This window comes from Ictidomys tridecemlineatus, chromosome 13, assembly GCF_052094955.1.
Source record: "Ictidomys tridecemlineatus isolate mIctTri1 chromosome 13, mIctTri1.hap1, whole genome shotgun sequence".
In the NCBI taxonomy this organism is placed as follows: Eukaryota; Metazoa; Chordata; class Mammalia; order Rodentia; family Sciuridae; genus Ictidomys; species Ictidomys tridecemlineatus.
Window position 1 is genome coordinate 23709038 of NC_135489.1, and position 19586 is coordinate 23728623.

Sequence of the window (19586 nt, forward strand, 5' to 3'; positions counted from 1 at the left end):
AATCCAGCAGGCCTGGCCAGGGTCATGACATCTTCCCAGAAAGATGGTTTTCCCTATGACTTGATTGCAGAGAAGCAGCAGCTGCCAGCTGGAGGGTAGGACACCTTGCTGCCCACTACCCTAGTCCAAAGCCTGCCCAGCACCCTTTTAGGAGTTTCCCTTTCCTTTGTCCCGCAGCTAGATTGTGGCAGAGGCCACAGGAACAGATCATGTAGAATGTGGGAGCTTGGGAACCCTGAGCACCCCTCTCCAGACCCAGGTCCAAGCTTCTGTCCACAGGCGCACAGCTCACTACGGGCCTTCAGCTGCAGGTCCCATTCATGCTTCCTGTTGTTTCTTTCCCACTCAGCTGCCCAGGCATTGGCCCAGAGTGACAGACGGCACCATGAGCTCACCAGACAGGTCACGGTCCAGAGGAAAGAGAAGGACTTCCAGGGCATGCTGGAGTACCACAAAGAAGACGAGGCCCTCCTCATCCGGAACCTGGTGACAGGTCAGGACCCACCATGAGACCCCCACATGCCAGCCCTCCTCCCCAACTCCCATTTCAAACATAACCCCCCATCCCTGTGTCCCCCACACAACACTGCCCCTCCTCCTCCTCACCCTCTGTCTCCAGCTGCTTCTAATCATAACCCATTGCTTTTCCAAAGTAAAATCTGACCCCTGCAAAATGCAGCCTAATCTCGGGAAACGGAGGTCTCCATTCTGCCTGTGGAGGGTGGAGATGGGGGAGCTGCCAGCCCACCTCACTTACCCAAGTGCACTTAGCTTCCTCGAAGCTTCTGTTTAAGTAGGCACTTCACTACTCTCACTTAACTCTGAAGGAAACCTAGATCATTCTAGTAACTTTCCCAGGTCATATAATGGGTAAATATTAGATCAAAGGTTTAAGTTCCTGTTGTGAAAAACTTTGCAGTTTGTAAGTGCTGTGCTTACTTAGGAATGTAGTCTTTGGAGCCACATGGCCTTTATGCAAACTGGGCCTTTCCTAGCCACGTGGCTGAGGTCATGTTCTCAGGTGTCACATGGGGAAGAGGATTGCACCAATAGCACAGAATTGGGAGAATCGATGCTAACGATTTGTGGCTCACGGGATGGTCCCTGAACCAGCGGCATCCCCTGAAAAGGTGCTTCAAGTGCAGACTCCCAGGCTCCACTCCAGACCTCCCAAATTAGAATGCACATAGCAAAAAATCCAGGTGGTTCATATACACACTGAAGTCTGAAGAGCACCGAGTTCATGCAAAGGGCCTAGGATCACTCTGGTCCTTTGTGAAGGTTCCCTGGGCTTGGTCTGTACTGTCCCTGCATTCCTCCTTTCAGGAATCTGGCAAGGTCAAGGCTGGCCTGCCTCGTCCTCAGGACTGAAAGACCTGCCACCCTACCGAAGAGGGCAGACTTTTCCCCGTTAAGTCAGAAAGGGAACTTCTTCCTCTCAGGGTCTCTCTTCTTGGCTGCTTAGAGAGGGGGGTCTGCGTCCTGTTTGCAGGTTATACAGGTTTGTGCCTGAATAACTCCAGGTGGCTTGGTCAGGGAGCTGCCTTCTGGGCTGAAACACCAGGCTCTTGAAAGCTGCTCTCCTCACCTGCCTGCCCAGCTCATAGTCATGAGCTATGAGCTCTCTTCTTTGTGGTGCCTTGGTGTCCCCATCTGTAAAATGGAGATGGGGGGCCCCCATCTTCTCATCCCCTCATGTGACGTATAGCAAGGCTAAATGTGATGGTGCAATTGCAAAACCTTCTCAGGAGTCAGATGGCAGCTTTAGCAAGGTAGATCAGTTCAAGAAAGAGGAAACCATTGTTCTTCAGGAATTCATTGCAGGTTATTGCACTTCCGCTCCACTGAGCTACCGTGCCTGGGGCTGAAGCTACTGGGAGAAGGGAGTGTGACTTGTGTCTAGCACAGACTTTCCTTTTGTGGTTTTTGTTTTTAGTAACCTGCTTATGCCTGGACATTTTGTTCTGTAATGGAGATTAGTTTGCCCTATAATTGTGAGAGATGTGACAAAGATAACAAAAATTCATGTTAAACATCCTTAAGCAGACTGCTTCTATTAGGAATGAATGTTTACTCTTCCATAAACTCCAAACTATACAGTGTCAGAGTTAACTAAGTAAATAAGACTTCTATTTAAAACAGTGCCAGACAGGTGGCTTGTTCCTGCTGTCATTGCTCAGATGGCTCTAGGCAAGGTCACTTACTGCTGAGCTGCTTAGGAAAAGAACCCAATCATCAGCCTTCCACAAGACCCCATCTAAATGAATGGATGCCTCAGGAAGGCACTAGCTTGTTTCTCTGAGGAGAAAAGAAAGAGTCAAGGTCCCCACCTACTCCGGATGCTCCCATCCAGTTAGGAAGCCCAAGCAAACTGCTTCATCACAATAGAACATGCCAAGGCTAGTAGTCTGCACACGAGTCAGGCTTGAAAAAAGCTATGGGTTGAAAGTCTGGGCCTACAAGATATTTTTTTCTGGTGTTACTTGCGTTCAAATCAGAGCCAAGGGCCAGTCCACAGCCATCTGCCAAACTTAAAAAAAAAAAAAAAAAAAAAAAGCATGTTAACCATGTATCCAGAGTATTATGGTCTGTAGTTAGAATTATTCTAACTAGAAAGATGGATTTGAGGGAATGATGAAACCTGGGAAGCAGCTAGAGATGCTAGCAGCACAGCCCCACCCTGGGCCAGCTCTGGTGGAAAACTTGAGCATATTGCCTGCCTGCACGTCGAGGGGTTGGTGGGCTTAGCTTGGATGGGGTAAGAGTGAAAGCCAGGATACAGTAAGAGGCTGAAGTGACACTCTTGGGGCCCCAGACTCACATGTTATGACCAGATCTTTCTTCTAACTTCTCTAGATTCTTTATCAGTCACTGTTTTAAGTTGGTTTTTATTCTGTTAGCATGCTTGGAATCAAAAAGCACTTTGACAGCTTTCCCCTGGATCTAGCCAGGGGGTGTGAGCAGGAAGTGGGCCAAGGGCTGAGGGAGAGTGTCTGGGTAGGTGCAGAGAGACATGAGGCACCAGGCTGGAGCAGTCCTGCCACAGCAGACCTGCATTGGGGGTGGAGATGGGCAGGGGATATAGAATAGGAGGGGGAAAAGGCTGGGAGGGGGCAGAGTGGCAGTGGCCTGCTGGGTTATTGGCTAGGAGGTAGCAGGGCAAGAGTTTCAGGTAATTTATTTCCCAAATGGATGGTTCCATGGGCCAGAGGTTGCTCCAGCCTTCCCAGTCCTTGGCAGATTGGCTGTGTCTTTGGGCACATACAATTTGCCAAATTCTCCCAGGGCCAGTCTTTATATTCAGACTGTCAGAGAACCCAGTGTACCTGTAGTAGCAAGTGGGGATGAAGAGGGGTTGGCATTCTCACCTAGCAAGGGAACCAGGTCCTGTCTGCAGCCTGCACCTGGCCACAGGCCCCTTCTTGACTCAAGTCCATAGCCTCTGTGTAACTCCTGGGCTGTTTTCCTTCATGTTGTAAGAGTGGGGAATTAGGAGCCTGTTTTGTTATAATGCAAACAAGGAGGAATATGGTCTTTATTTTTTAAAATAGTATTGAAAATCTGGTCTATCAGGGTTGAAAGGAATTTGCATAACCTTGGGCAGTTTCTCTCCTGCCCTTCTCCCAACCTCCCTCCCATGAGAGGCCTTCCTAGCTGAGCTACAAGGAAATATTGCAAACCTTTCTGTTTGAGGCCCGGATTCTCACTGCCAGTGTCCCACTTAGATCTAACTCTTGCTGTCATTGCTGTTAGACCTGAAGCCCCAGATGCTGTCGGGCACAGTGCCCTGCCTCCCCGCATACATCCTCTACATGTGCATCAGACACGCGGACTACACCAATGACGACCTCAAGGTGCACTCCTTGCTCACCTCCACCATCAATGGCATTAAGAAAGTCCTAAAGGTATGTGACCTGAACAGAAAGTCGTGGTTCACAGTGAAATGAGCAAAACCAGCGCCTCCCCATTGCTTCTCTGCCTGGGTTCTGAGAAGTGCTTTCTCCCAAGCCTCCAACTGTAGTAACTGGGATGCCCAGCACTCCCCAGAGAAGGGTGCTCAGGCTCAGAAATGGCAGGAAGCCCAGAACTCCAGTGAGAGCCTCCAGGGACAACCAGTTCTTACAGATGGCTTTGCTGCTGCAGCCAAGAACAAGCCGGCCTTACCCCAGAGTGACTTCAGAGGCACATCTGGAGCCCAGGCCACCTTCACCTTCCCTAGGGGCCAGGTGCTTGCTGAGAAGGGCAGTGGAACAGGCAGAGCTTCTGACATTTGTCAATTTGCAAGGTGACCCAGCCTGGGTCAGGATGGGATTACTTCATGTTAAAGCAACTTAAGAATGTCACCTAAATATACAAGGTTCTTCAAAAAGTATAACGGTAGCCACTGTGTCGCTAGTCTGCAAGGAGGTGAACCTAGCCCCTAGGCAGTAGCAAGGGAGGCTTTTGAGACCCTTAGATTTCTACCTCAAGAAGTCCTGAGTGAGCCCCAGGTATTGCTGCCCTTAGAGATTATCCTCCATTTTCCTGGACACCAAGAGCACTAAGGCCTTACTAGTTCTGGATTCACTTAGCCTGTGGTTCCTGCTCTGAGATTACCAGCCATTATCTCTGGCTCCATACCCATGGCTGCAAAGCCTTCCCTACCAGGCTCCATACTGTGAGTAGTTTTAGCCACTCACAGCTCTAACCATGTCCTATCCACATGCTGATGAGGCTCAAATTTGTCTCTGGCCTTGACCTCTCACAGGCTTCAGCTGGAGTCTTAGGCCAGTCTGGTACTACCTAGGACTGACTGAAAATGTCCCTCCCTTAGGAAAGCCTTTCCTAATCAAGAACTAAATTAGCCTGCCCCAGCCCCATGGTCACTACATTCAACCTTTGTTGATTGTCATAGCTTACACCTCTCTTCTGTCTGCACTTAGATAATGACAATGCTTACCCCACAGAGCGAGCTCATGAAGGCTCTGGCTTTTGTGCAGGAACTGGGCTGTAGCTGTTCATGTAGTTATGTGTTCATTGCCTTTTTTTTTTTTTTTGGGGAGATGAAACCATTAGACATCAGACCTGTTAATAACTGGGACACCAGAGCATTTCACCAGCATGCTCCCTCGCATTCTTTGTGTTGAGTAGCTGGTAGTTCACGATCAGGGCCAGTCTGGCCCCCCGCCTGGCTGGGTGGATAGACAACAGCCACGGGCTGCTGGGGCCTGGCCTCATCTGTGCCACTTGGCTTCACATCCTTCAGCTGTAGATGGCAGCATGTTTATTGTATGGGTTCCTGAATGTGCACCATGATCAGGGGGCCAGGAAGGGGTTGGGTATGCCATCCCTGGTAGTGGAGGAGCAATAAGGCAGTCTCTCAGCAGGTCTTCTCCTGTAACTGGCAGGTGCCCTGTCCAGTGTCGGGGCTGCTGGGGAATGCTAGGCAAGAGTGAGAAACACGGGAAGAGAGGCCCAAAGTGAGCATTTCACCCAATGGGAAGTATTTACTCATACCGGGGATGTCCTTTTCACAGAAGCACAATGACGACTTTGAGATGACGTCATTCTGGTTATCCAACACCTGTCGCCTCCTTCATTGTTTGAAGCAGTACAGTGGGGACGAGGTGAGTGGTACCAGAAGGTGTATCCTGCTTTGTCCACTTGGAGTTCTGAGTTGCTCTGGATCGCCTAAAAAGACAGGTCTTTGGCACACCTTCTGATGGCAGGTATGCCTTGCCATCCCTGATAACTGAAAGCAGGAGCAGGGGAAGCCACGGGAGCCCTGCCTCCAGGAGGCTTCAGTGAGTCCAAGGGCCCCTTTGTCCAGTGAGTAGAATTGGTAGGGAAATGAGTTTGCTCACCCACCCATTGTCAGCCCCTGGGATTCGCCAAGAAACCCCTCGTGGCCTGTCATTTCCGAAGCCGTCCTAGAAGAGCCCGTGTCAGTGAAAGCTGAAAGAAAGCTTAATTGTCTAGTGTGTCAGGCTGTCTCCTAAGCCAACTGATAAGTTTGTCCATTTTAGGATAAAGATGTCCCTGAAAAATGAGGCACCCAGTCATCAGAACTACATTTATACAAACTGACCTTGAGGCCCAGCTTCATGCTTCCAACCCAGTTGGATTCCTTGGCCAGAGGCCCAATTGTCACTATCATTTTATGCTCCACCCTGGACCTCTGTGACCCCGCTTTATCCAGAACTTGCCGTCCGCAACTCAAGCATCTCGAGCTGCACGGTCAGCCTTTCTAACATAAGGCACTTTCCTCAGTCTCTCCAGTGCCAGCCCTGCCTGCTCTCAGATCCTCACAGGTCTGCTCCACTTTTCTCTTTCTCCCCTTTCTTTCACGTATCTCACCATGCGCCTGTCCCAAGGTCAAGATGTAGCCTAATGAAAACAATGCAACTGTAATGGCGGCTGTTTCATGTGCTTTAATTGAGTTTTGAACCCTGTGGCACTTGTCCAGTGAACTACATCCCCAGTTCTTTCTTTCGTTCTGTTTTGGTTTTTTGTTTTGTTTTTGAGATGATGTCTTTCTTAGTTGCTGATCCTTCTGCCTTGGCCTCCCTAGTCACTGGGATTATAGGCACCTGGCCCAGTAGGACACTTTAAAGCTTTGTTCCATCTTTTGTAATAGATAAATTTTTGGTACACTTCTTTCTCCCTGGGGTAATAATAAAAGCTGTGCCATCGCAGTCAGTCTTGACTTTGGAATGTGGCTGGACTGTACTCCTCTCCTAAGCATCACAACTTCAGTTTGATCACCTGCTTTTATTAGGGAGTGAGTTAAAGGTGAGAGAAATGGCCTTCATTTCAGACAGACGCCTTCTGTTGTGTAACCATGATATCCACAAGCTTTTACTGTGAGCTTGGGATGACATTTAATGTTATTTTATTAAGGACCATCACTTCACCCAAACTTACTTGTGTTCTGAGTGGAACATGGTGTAAAGCCAGGGACTGTCATGGCAGCTGTTTCATGTGCTCTGTGTTCTCGGGAACAAGACTGGAACCACATAATAACCAGGTCTTTGTGGTCTAAGTAATGAGAAGGAATGAAAGACCGCCTAAGTCATTGCATCAGTCTCTCTCCCACCTGCTCTTCTTCCCTCTATATAAAAAAAACTGCTGTGTAACTTGGCACAGCACAAGAAGCTTCACTGGGGATTGTCACCCTTTTGAAAGCATACATCTTTTTACCTGCTGTTGGTTTCCCTTGACCTGAATAAAAAAAAAATTGGTCACAGGAGTGCCTTTTATATTAGCAATTCTTTGAGCTTCCGTGTTTCTTCCTGTTAATACAGAAAGCTAAAGGGACACAGTGATCTTGTGGTAGAATCATTTCAGTGCATCTGTTAATTCTGATGCCCAGTGATAGAGTCCACATAAAATGTCTCTTTATACAGACACATAATCTATCCCATGGACACTCCTTTAGGAGCTGTGTCCACTCTGTTTTAGGCTAACCTGGATGGGGATAGCGCTAGACAAAGTGGAAATCGTGGGTCCCTCTTTGCTTGAGCTGCTGCCAATCAGGCTTTGATGCCTTGGAACGCTTTAGGGATTTAGACTAAATTACCTAAGCCTTCTTAATTACAGTGTGGCTTCTCTGTCATTTTGAGTATTTTCCCTACCTTTGAGTTCAAGGGCCACCATTGAAGCCTGATGGGGAGGTCCTAGGTGGGTGGAGTCCCCACAAATACATTGCTAAAGAAACCAGAGGCTCAGAAGTTGTACTGAGGCCAAGAGACGCAGAATCTCAGTAATACCGATCTTTCCTCTCCAGGGCTTCATGACTCAGAACACCGCGAAGCAGAATGAACATTGTCTTAAGAACTTTGACCTCACTGAATACCGTCAAGTGCTGAGCGACCTTTCCATTCAGATCTACCAGCAGCTCATTAAAATTGCTGAGGGCTTGTTGCAGCCAATGATAGGTAAGTTAGCACAGGAGGGCTCTAGCCCTCATTCCGGGCTCTGGAAGTCTCCCATCTTCAGGGAGCCCGATGTATTAGCCAGGGCCTTCCCAGAGAAGGCCTACGGAGCTGTGCACATTGTGCCTGAGACCTGTGAAATTTTCAATGCCATCTCACCCAAATATGCTAGCTTAATGGAATGATTTTTTTCCTCTCCTGTAGTATGTTGTATTATTTTTCCTCAAGAAATTTCAATAGGTAATAAATATGAACTCAAAGGCATAAATGCACATACAGTAAAATAGTATCCTCTTGTCCATTTTGTATTTTTCATGAAAAAAGGAAAGCCTTGTGTGTGTTCATAGGCAAGAACACAGCAGTTAAACCTCAGGCAACAATATTTGCTGAACACTCACTTTGTTCAAAGCAGTGAGTGTACTTGGCACTGAACATGAAATCAGAATTGGAAAAATAAGAGCAGCTATGTTTTAGGTTAAAAGAAAGGAAACCCATGTGCAGCACTCACTGCTGCATGAAGGTTGGGGAGGAACGCGAACCTGGGCAGGTGTGTAATACTTTCTCCAGGTTCTTATAACACTAGTAGGTTTGGGGTGAATTCCAAGTAGGACCAATCTATAAGTATGTCCCTTGGAATAAGATTTATTCCAAATCTTTCTTCTTGTCATCTTCTAAAGCACAGAGAAACTGGAGATACTACAGCATGTGGAATGATGGGAGGGTTAGTAGCACTGCTTTCGAAGTCAGTCAGTTTGGGTTCAAATCCTGTCCCCGAGTTCCTAGCCACATGACTATAAGCAAGTTATTTAAACTCTTTATGCCGGTTTCCTATCAGTGAAATGGGTACCTCATAGGGTTGTTGGTACCCAAAGAGGGTAGTGGTCATAAAGCACCATGGTTAAGAGTGTCTCAGTAACTAACCTAATGTTGACATAGTGGCTGGGCCAGGACTGCACTCAAATTGTTCAGTTCTCATCTTGGACTTGGTGCAGGCAGTAGAGAATCAAGCTAGTGCATGTGTATCATCTTTATTCCATCAATACATTTAAGCAAAAATCTGGTCCTTAGATATTTTATTCCACCCAGAGATCAACACATTAGAAATGCTTTGCCAAAAGTTGTAAGTTCCTGAGCATGTCAACGTTGTGCACCTCTGGATGGGATCACTGCGAAAACAGTGAGTGCTGTTGAGCAGTCCAGCATCAGAGCTTGTTTATGAGGACCTGCAAGCTTCTCTAACCATGTTTTTCTTTCAGTTTCTGCCATGTTGGAAAATGAGAGCATTCAGGGTCTATCTGGTGTGAAGCCAATGGGCTACCGGAAGCGCTCCTCCAGCATGGCAGACGGGGATAACTCATACTGCCTGGAAGCCATCATCCGCCAGATGAATTACTTTCACACCGTCATGTGTGACCAGGGCCTGGACCCTGAGATCATCCTGCAAGTGTTCAAACAGCTCTTCTACATGATCACCGCAGTGACTCTTAACAACCTGCTCCTACGGAAGGACGTCTGCTCATGGAGCACAGGCATGCAACTCAGGTGAGAGAGGCTCTCATCCAACAAAGGGAGAGAAGGGACTCCCGACACTAGCTGGAAGCAGAGCATAATGTGCTTGCCTCTAAAAATGAAGTCCTGATCTAATAGTGCTTGTCACAGCGTATGATTCAAACTCAGGTTCTTTTTATTGGTTGAGGAAATTCATTACCACCAAGGTGGTAAACATTAAAGCTTAAGGACTTTTATATAGTTGAAGACTAGATACAATGTGGCCAGGTAAGAGAAATCAGTGAGTTAGGAGGCATGAAGGCTTACAAAGACTACAAATATGCTTGTGAATGTTAAATATACATTGTTTCAATTCAGTACATCTAATGCCTTCTCCATTGCTTTATAAAAATTTATTTCAGTATTTCTTCTTTGGTGGCTTTTTAGTCCCCTTCATTCTTGGATTTGTTTGTTCTTCATTAAACAAACGGCTACCTTTCCAGCTTGTAACCTGTGAGGTAGTTGAGGTGAGGATGATGACACTGGTGGCAGCTATCCTCAAAGCACAGGGGTGCCTTCAACCGATGAATTGGGGCTTAACCACTCACTTTTTACCTGTGGCTAAGGTATAATATAAGTGAGCTTGAAGAGTGGCTTCGGGGAAGGAACCTTCACCAGAGCGGAGCAGCTCAGACCATGGAACCTCTGATCCAAGCCGCCCAGCTCCTGCAGTTAAAGAAGAAAACCCACGAGGACGCGGAGGCCATCTGTTCTCTGTGTACCTCCCTCAGCACCCAGCAGGTAGGGTTACCCCGGTGCTTAGGGCAAGTCCTGCTTCTCAATCTGTTCTTGCCGCTGTGGGGGTGGGTATGTGTGTTTAGGGGCACACCCCCTGCCTTTATGTAGCCAGACACCGCTTTGGTCTGTGAAACAAGATGCCACAGCTGCTGTTTCCTGTAACAGCAGCTGGTTCTTCTTGCTCACTTAGAAAACAAAGTAGTAACCAGGCACATAGGGCACATCAGTAATCACAGCAGTTTGGGAGGATGACACAGAAGGATCATAAGTCTGAGAACAGCTGCAGCAATTTAGCAAGGCCCTATCTCAAAAACTAAAAAGCACTGGTGATGAAACTCGGTGGTAAAGTGGCTCTGTTCAATCCCCAGTCCACAAAAAAGAAAACAAGGGCTCTCCCTGCTGCAACCCCTTCTGTACTGGGAATTGAACCCACTGGTCTTGCATACGCTATACAAGCACTCTGCCACTGAGCTATGCCCCAACACTTTTTAATTTTGAGAAGGAGTATGGCTAAGTTGCCCCAGTTGGACTTGAACTTGGAATCCTCCCTCATCCTCTGGAGTGGTTGGGATCACAGATGTGTGCCATTGCACCTAGCCACTACTTGTTTTAAATAATGAGTTCTGAATTGTTATGTAGAAATTTTAAATTTTTCTGAACTTTTCAGCATCAAGCATCTACTCTTTCCAATTATTTCAATATGATTATGTTTTCCCTTAAGACTCCATTTATATTGGTTTAAATGAAAGTCATTAAGAATCAAGAAGTATTTAAATGTCACTTTCTTTTCCCCCCACTTCCAAAATTGTATTTATATTGCAACTCAGTTGCAGACATACCACCTGTCTAAAAAAGATAGATCCACAGACAGCCAGACCTTGCCCTCTGTCCTGGGTGTGCCTACTGGAAATGGCTACAGAGACTGGCACAAAGAAACTAGACTTTCTAAATCAAGTGCATGCCCCGCCCCCAACATCTAAAACAGTAAGCTCCAAACTTTGCGTAACAAAGTAAACACACCTCTCCTTACCTCCTACACTAACTACTAATAAATGAACTATTGAACTCTTAAGAACATTGTTTCCTTCTGCAAATGTACTAAAAGTTTTCCAATGTTGCCCTCTTTTAATTGTACTTTTCTTTCACAAGAACTTCTAGATTGCAGCTGGCTCTACAGCTGGGTGGGCTACTTCCACCAATTAGTAAGCAAACCAAAGATTATCTCCCTTCCAAATAAGCAGAAAATCTCTTTTATACATGAATTTTTGCATTTCATTTTTCATGGGAGAGGGAGGTAGAAGAGGATTTGGGTGCCTAAACGAGGCATCTAAGGTAAGACTCCCATTATTCCTTGGAAGAAATCTTGTCCTTACTGGTAGATAAGAGGCTGAGGATTTCAGGCAACAGATTTCTGAATTCCTCATTATCTATAGGCAACCAAGCACAGGGACAGGGTTGATGGGAATGTGGGGAATGTGGATGAGGGAAAAGTCTCAGATCTCCCAAGTGAGCCCTGAGTGTGGATTTCTACTGTATGTAAATATCAGTCCATCTCCTTCCATGTTATAAGTCTTGTCTAAAGATCATGCTCTTTAGACCATGCTCTCAAGACCAGTGTCATCTGGTCTTTAAGGCTGTCTTCTGTTCATGTAGCTCTGTGTTAATAAACTTGTTTTCATTCCAACAGATCGTCAAAATTTTAAACCTTTATACACCCCTGAATGAATTTGAAGAGCGAGTAACAGTGTCCTTTATACGAACAATCCAAGTAAGTTTTAAAATACTAATCAATTCTGTAAAGTTCTCATCTAAAACTGTAAAAAGAAGTGAACTTTTATGGTTTAAAAAAATAGTTCTAGGTGAATACCACACCTTTATTTTTATGTGGTTCTGAGAATCGAACTCAGTGCCTCACATGTGCTAGGCAAGGGCTCTACCATTGAGCTACAACCCCAGCCCTGAACTTTTAGGTTTTAACCTTTATTAATATACTACTTAGAAGACCTCCCATTCCTAGGCGTTCTACTTAAATAAACATGAACCCTAACACCTGTGAATAACTTGTTAACTATATACACACAAGACTGAACTGTTAGTCTCTGCCACTCAAATCTTAGGCTGAATCTAAGTATTTTGTTTCCCAGTAGCACATTACTAAGGCACCAAATGGAATTTTCAGAGAGCAGAATATCAACTCTACTCACAAATGGAACTAAGAAACATTCTTAAGACTTAAGAGTTTAAATGGTGTCTTTATCTTTAAGACTCATAATGGAAATGGCTACAGAGACCTTAAAAAAATCTGCTTGGAAAAAAAATATTTTAGGCAAATGATTTTTGAAATCTGCCCTGGCTTCCTTGAGTTAAGCCCCTGGTAATCTTGACTGAGCACCTGGCCTGTGTGTGCGGTGGTGACTGACAGCACAGGGATCACTCAGAACAACAGGGCATGTGTCTCCCATGATTGCACATAGGGAAGACCTTGGAGACCCCTTAGTGAGTAAAGTGATGCCAACATGAAACAAGGATTTAAAAAAAAAAAAAGACAGCAGTAGGAAAATTGATCAGAGGAGGAATCGTGGAGGAAGTTGAAGAACCTAGAGAAAGCATAGGCTTTTTGTAGAAGAAGCTTTCCTCTGAAACACTCAGGATTTTATTCAGAGCCTATTCTATGTTTCATTGTAGAGATCCAGAGATTTAGAAAGATCACCTTGTGTCTGAAAAGTGTTGTGGCAAAGAATACATGAACTTTAGCGCGGTGTCTAAGTAGAGGATCGAGGCCAAAAGTCAAGGAAGCGATGCCAAGTCAGACTGAAGGTTGACTGTTTTCTTACGGGCAATGGAGAAATCACAAGATTATCAAAGATACAGCCTGCAGAGGAAAACAGGCCCTCGTGCTAACGCATGCCATGCCAGGGCACGGGAGGTGCCAATGGAAAGGATCCAGTTAGGGTAGCACATAGCCAGCTGCAGAAAGGGGAGCCAGAGTCCGATGACAGAAGGAAGCCTGAGATCCCAGCCCTCACTGCTGATTTTTATGGAGGGGTGGTAAATGACTCAAGCAAAAGTACAAGTTTAGAAAGTCTCCCTTGTACATCTGAGATACACACACCAGCGGAAGAAGTATAACTGATTATAAATTGGCAATAGCATTGTTTACAGGAAGGGAATTCAGGCCAAAGGTCAAAGAATATATGGTAAGTCAGACTGCAGGTTTAATGAATAAAGGACATAGAAAACATGTCATGGAGGTCAAGTGTCTGTAAATATAACTAAATACACTGACCGGCAGATCCTGCATCTTACTCAGGATTTTTATCAAAAAAAAAAATTTTTTTTTTGCCAGCTCTAGTTTTATGCTTTGCTTCTACCTAAAAGTGTTCAGAGGAAACAGTCCCACACTTGAACCATTTACCATAAATTCAAGTTCTTTATTAAAGAAAGCTATTGGTTGAGTGCTAAATGCACAATGTACTGACCTTTAAAAACAATTTGAACATATGAATGTACTGAGACATCACGTGCTACCCCACAAACACGTACAATGTTTACATGTCAGTTAAAGTAATTTAAAATTTTTTAATTTAAATTTGAGAGGAATGTTAAACTCACCAAAGGATCTACAAGAGGGTTTCGTGAGCAGATTTGCCTTGAGAATTTTTTTTTTTAAAGAGAGAGAATTTTAATCATTTTTTAGTTTTCGGTGGACACAACATCTTTGTGGTGCTGAGGATCGAACCCGGGCTGCACGCATGCCAGGCGAGTACGCTACCGCTTGAGCCACATCCCCAGCCCAAGAGATTTTAATTAATTAAATGTATACATGCTCTTTGCAGTTAAATTGTAATATATGAAATAATTAACTTTTGTCTCATTTTTATACTCTAAATGCTTAACAATTTTTTCAAGTCCTTTAAATAGTAAAGACTATTGATATCTTTCTAATAGAGAAATAAGATGAGCATAAAGACTGTAAGAATTATTATTTTTCAAAGCTTCCTGCCACGTTTTCACATGCTGTGTGATAGGTGTGTAATAATGAATGCAGCAGAGCTCAGAGTGGGCTGAGTGTGAGAAACTGCTGATCCCAGGAGAGATCAGTCTGCCAGGCCCCACCAGAGCTATCATTTATGAACTTGAATTAGGCTTGTAGCTCATTCCTCCCTGAATATCCTTCTCTCTTAAACTTCTTATTTCCAACTGTTTTTTCAAACTGTTAAAATTGCCTTAAAATTTTAGCCCATTTTTTAAGATGCCAGACGCCTTGGTATTTTGTGATTGAGACCTGGGGACATCAGGAGCACTTTCCATTCACACTCTCCAGGCAACTGAAAATGATGTAATCCATTAAAGTGCTGCTGCCACTGTTTAGCCATCTCACAATCCTATGTCAAACTGGTTTTCTTCTGCAAGCCAGTTTCCCAGTACCTTCCAAATGTGCCCACATATTTACTGACCTCGGCCCCTGTTTCAAGGCTTAAGAAAACTAGAGGTGCTGTTAGAGTGAGGCCAGCTGGAACACCCAACTTCTGGAGGAGTTGAGCAGCAGATGAGTGCTCATTGTCTTGCCACTGCTAAAAATTGAGAAATGATGAAATCTCCCGAAAGTCACAGCATATCAAAATGTTGTCACTATTTGAAGCAATAAAGTTGCCTTGTCTCAAAGAGGAAAAAAACACTTTATATCTCAAGCTAGTGTGGGATGACCTGTGTTTTCACAAAATCAAGATGATGGATTTTCCTCTTAGCAATACTTCCACAGTTGAGTGGCCTTTGTAAGAGCTCAGCTCCTCCCTGCAGTCTGAGGTTCTGAGGTTGGTTGTGAATGCACAGTCAAGTACAAGGAAGTGTGTCCAGTTAATAACAAGCAGCACTTACCATGAGCTTCCAGCTGCACCCAGCATTTTACATGCGTTCACGCTTGATCTTCATAGTCTTATGAGAAGGGTGCTCTCCCCATCCCTCCACCAGAGGTTCCATCCCTGGACACTTGGCCCTATTCTTTAGGCCATAGTACATCATAACAGGAACATGTGACAGGCCTATTTGCATCATGGAGGCCAGGAAGCAAAAGACACAGGAAGGGGCTAGTGTTCCAAATATCCCCCCCACCCCCGCCAGGCATGTCCCTGAAGACCTGACTTTCTCCCAATGGGTCCTGCCTCCTGGAGATGCCACCACCCTCAACAGTACCAAGGCTGGGGGCCAGCCCTTTAATGCATGTGCTTGTGGATGACATTCCAGATCCAAATTATGGCAGTGTTGTACCATTTTAATCATTTCTACATGTACAATTTGGTGGCAGTAAGTACATTGACAATGTTACGGAACCATCAACACTATTTGCAGAATCAGTCCATCATCCTGAATAGGAATACCCATTTGAGCAGTGACATCTATTCATCTATTTCCCTTCCTCCAGCCTCTGGGAACCTCTCTTCTCTCTGAATTGGTCTAGTCTAGATGTTTCATTAAGTAGACACGTAATTTGTCCTTTTGTATCTGTTTTTTTAATAACGTTTTCTTGTAGTGTCTTTGACTTTGGTATCAGATCATTACTGGCTTCATAAAGTGAGTTAGGAAGTGCTGCTTTTGTCTTCCAAAACAATTTTTCTTTTGGAAAAATTTGAGAGGAATTAGCATTAATTCTTTAAATGTTTGGTAGAATAACCATTGAAGCTCTCTGAACCTGCCCTTTTCTTGTTGAGAGGCATTTCATTACTAATTCAATCTTCTTGTTTTATATATATTCAGATTTTCTATTTCTTAATTTTAAAAACAATTTAGTTATATATGGATAGAATGCCTTTATTTTATTTTATGTGGTGCTAAGAATCAAGCCCAGTGCCTCACACATGATAGGCAAGTGCTCTGCCACTGAGCTACAGGTCCAGCCCTTGAGTGAGTTTTGATAGTTTGTGCTAGCAGGATTTTATCCATTTCATCTAGATTATCCAATTTGTTAGTATAAAACTGATTTTAGCATTCTCTTAACCCTTTTTATTTCTGTAAATTTGATAGTAACATCCTCACATCCGTTTCTGATTTTGGTTATTTCTGAATTCACTCTTTTTTTCTTAGTTTAGCTGAAGACTTATCAATTTTATTGAACCAACTTTTAATTTTTGTTATATTCTTCTATTCTCCATTTATCTCCATTGTAACTTTTATTTCCTTTGTGTTGCCTGTCTTGAGTTTAGTTTGCTCTTCTTTTTCAGTTGTGATTTACATGACCCATGAGCTATTTGAGATTGTTAATTTCCACATCTTGGTGGATTTTCCAGTTTTCCTTTATTTCTAATCTTATTCCATTGTAACCAGAAATGGTTATATGACTTCAGTCTGAAGTTTAATAAGACTGTTTTGTATAATCTATGGTCTGTCCTGGAGAATGTTCCACTTACATCAAGAATGTATTTCTGGGGCTGGGGTTGTGGCTCAGTGGTAGAGCACTTGTGTCCATCTACAACGAAAAATATTACCCCAAAAAGGTTTCTGCTCTTGAGTGTTCTGTATGTGTGTTAGGTCTGAAGGGCTTGTCATGTCATTCATGGCCCTCTATCAATTTTCAGTTTTATTCCATCTGTTATTGAAAGTGAGGTGTTGAAGTGTCCAGCAAGCATTGGAGAACCATTTCTTCCTGCAGTTCTGTCAGTTTTGGGTTCATATAATTTAGGGCTCTGTTGCTGGGTATATATGTGCTTGTAATTGTTCTTGATGGATTGAACCTTTTTCTGATACATAATGTCCTTCCTTGTCTCTAGAAACAACTTAATTTCGGGTGTGGTGGCATAGCCTGTAATCCCAGCAACTCAGAAGGCTGAAGCGAGGCCAACTTTGACAACTTGGCCAGACCCTGTCTCAAAAAATAAGAGCTAAAAAAAAATAGCTGGGAATGTAGCTCAGTAGTAGAGTACCCCTGGGTTCAATCTCCAGTTCCAAGAGAGAGGAAAGGAAGGAAAGAAAAAATGTCTGCTTCATTCTTGAAGGACACTTGTATCAGATATAAAATTCTCAGCTGACGTGTTTTTCCTTCAGACATTTTCATCCCACTGTCTCCTAACCTCCATGGCTTCTGATCTTATTTTGAGGATACTTTCTGACAAGTTATTTCCCTTGCTGTCAAGATTCCGTGTCTTTGGGTTTTGACAATTTGTAATATTTCTCACTATATATCTCTTTGAGTTTATTCAAGGTGGGATTCAAGTTTCTTGAATGTGGCATAAATGTCTTTCATCAGATTCAGGATGTTTTGGGGCATTATTCAAATATTTTTCTGCCCTCTTTTCTCTCTTTCCTGGAACTTCTAAAATATGTATGCTGGTATATTGGTACCTGGTTGCTCAGGTTCTATTCATTTTAACATTGTTTTTTCTTCCTCTTAGACTGGATTGTTTGAGGTGTCTATCTTCAAGTTTATTGACCCTTTCTTCAGCCTACTTAAGTCCACTGTTGAACGCTTCAGTGAATTTTTCATTTCAATTATTATACTTTTCTTAAAATGTCTGGTTTCAAATAGGAGGAAAAGCGAAGAGGATCTGACCTTTTAAATACTCCATTTGATACTGCCAGGTCTTTGATAGTAAAAATGATAGTGATTTTAGCCACTGCATCCCAAGAGATGCCTGAACTGGGCCAGGTGTGGTGGCGCACATCTATAATCCCAGCAGCTCAGGAGGCTGAGGCAGGAGGATTACTAGTTCAAAGCCAGACTCAGCAACTTAGCAAGGCCCTATGCAACTGTGAGACTCTGTCTCAAATTTTTACAAGGGCTGGTAATGTGGCTCGGTGGCTAAGCACCCCTGGGTTCAATCCCAAGTACCAAAAGAAGTGGGAGATAGGGGGGAGGCCTTAAACCAAGGCAGGCTTCTGTCTGGGATGCCCCCAGACCAACCAAAGTGCACACAATCTCAAATTTGTGGAGGACCAGGTCCCATTGCTTTTCCTGGAACCAAGCAGCTCTAGAAATGCAGTTGTCTGTCCCCACAGCTGCTCTGGGGCTGAGGAATGGGGCATGGTAGCCAGTTCCACATGCTGCTCACAGCAAAGATCAGCCTCTCCTTCAGTCAGACCCTCTCCCAGTTAAAATAAGCATCCAGGCAGGTTCCAGAGTTCTGAAATAGCTGATAACAACCACTCCTTCCAACTGCATAGTTTCCCTAGTGGAGGGACCAAATCCTAGACTTCCTCTTCTGCCAATTTATGTCCTGTTGTTCTTCCCTGTTCCAGGAAACTGAAAGAGAAAGGTTCATAAATTTGCCCAGGGTGGTACAAGTGCTCAAGCTGTCTGCTTCTAGAACCGATGCCTGCAACCACTTTACTCCAGTGCCTCTGAACCTGAGATCTATCTTTACCTGCTCCTCTTAGATGGAATTTTTTTCTTTTAATTACGCTTTCTCCCTTCTAGAGAATTATCTGATTGACAGGCTTAAACCAGAGCTTCTCCCTGCACCACTCAATATCTTGGGTACAGGGAGACCGCATTCTCCTGGTCCTGACAGCTTTATTAATAAGCGCAGAAATATTCCCATGCTATATACCAGCTCACTTTTGTGAATCCACTTAAATTGGCTATTTCAAATGTAGTAAGTTCTTATGTGGCCTTGTTCTTCCCCGTAGGCACAACTACAAGAGCGGAATGACCCTCAGCAACTGTTGTTAGACTCCAAACACATGTTTCCTGTTTTGTTTCCATTTAATCCATCTTCCCTGACGATGGACTCAATCCACATCCCCGCGTGTCTCAGCCTGGAGTTCCTCAATGAAGTCTGAAGATGTGCGTTTCCCACGCCAGCTTGCTTCCCAGTGAGAGCAAGAAGGAAACATGTGCAGTGAAATGACCCTGCGCATCTGTGGAATCTGGTAAAAATGGATCAAATCGGAGATGGAGAGCCTGTGGAAAGTGTGAACTAAGACACATCTCTCTCATTATTTTGGGTACATACTGCTCAGAATAAAAACACCTGAAATAAGTTTTTTTTTTTTAAAGGTTTGATTTCAGTCTTAAAAAAAAAACCAAAAAACACAAACACACACAATAATCTACAACCACCAAGCAGTCCCTGTGGCCATCTAAAAGGTATCTGTTCTATAAAGTGGAAGTGGCCCAGCTCTGATCTTTGTTAACTGAAGAATGTCTAAATTAAGATATTAAAAATATATAACAAATTTCCTGCAGAGGACTTACCCTTATTTGTAACCTTGAAAATGGCATCTACTGACATCCGGAGGTTGACAAACCACAGGAGTGGGTGAGCTTGTGGTGAGATGTTTTGAAAACAAAAATAATGGGCCTGGGCCTCTGAGAAGCTGTGAATCAGACAGTGGTACAAGTGACTTCCAGATAAAGTATTTTGCATATTAGTTTCTAAAGCAAAATTAATAGAC

At 44.1% G+C, this 19586-nt stretch overlaps 1 protein-coding gene across 7 annotated transcripts in view; it reads left to right on the forward strand.

The window, feature by feature from the left end:
* Positions 1 to 19367, forward strand: part of Myo5b (myosin VB) — a 301342-nt gene extending 281975 nt beyond the window's left edge. For all 7 annotated transcript variants that reach the window (XM_078030049.1, XM_078030050.1, XM_078030051.1 and 4 more), the window contains 8 exons: positions 350 to 493; positions 3754 to 3905; positions 5517 to 5606; positions 7766 to 7916; positions 9170 to 9455; positions 10028 to 10202; positions 11887 to 11967; positions 18819 to 19367. In XM_078030049.1, coding sequence (XP_077886175.1) covers positions 350 to 493; positions 3754 to 3905; positions 5517 to 5606; positions 7766 to 7916; positions 9170 to 9455; positions 10028 to 10202; positions 11887 to 11967; positions 18819 to 18971 — 1232 coding nt within the window. In that variant the 3' untranslated portion in view covers positions 18972 to 19367. The remainder of the gene's footprint in view (positions 1 to 349; positions 494 to 3753; positions 3906 to 5516; positions 5607 to 7765; positions 7917 to 9169; positions 9456 to 10027; positions 10203 to 11886; positions 11968 to 18818) is intronic.
* The last annotated feature ends 219 nt before the right edge of the window (positions 19368 to 19586 follow it).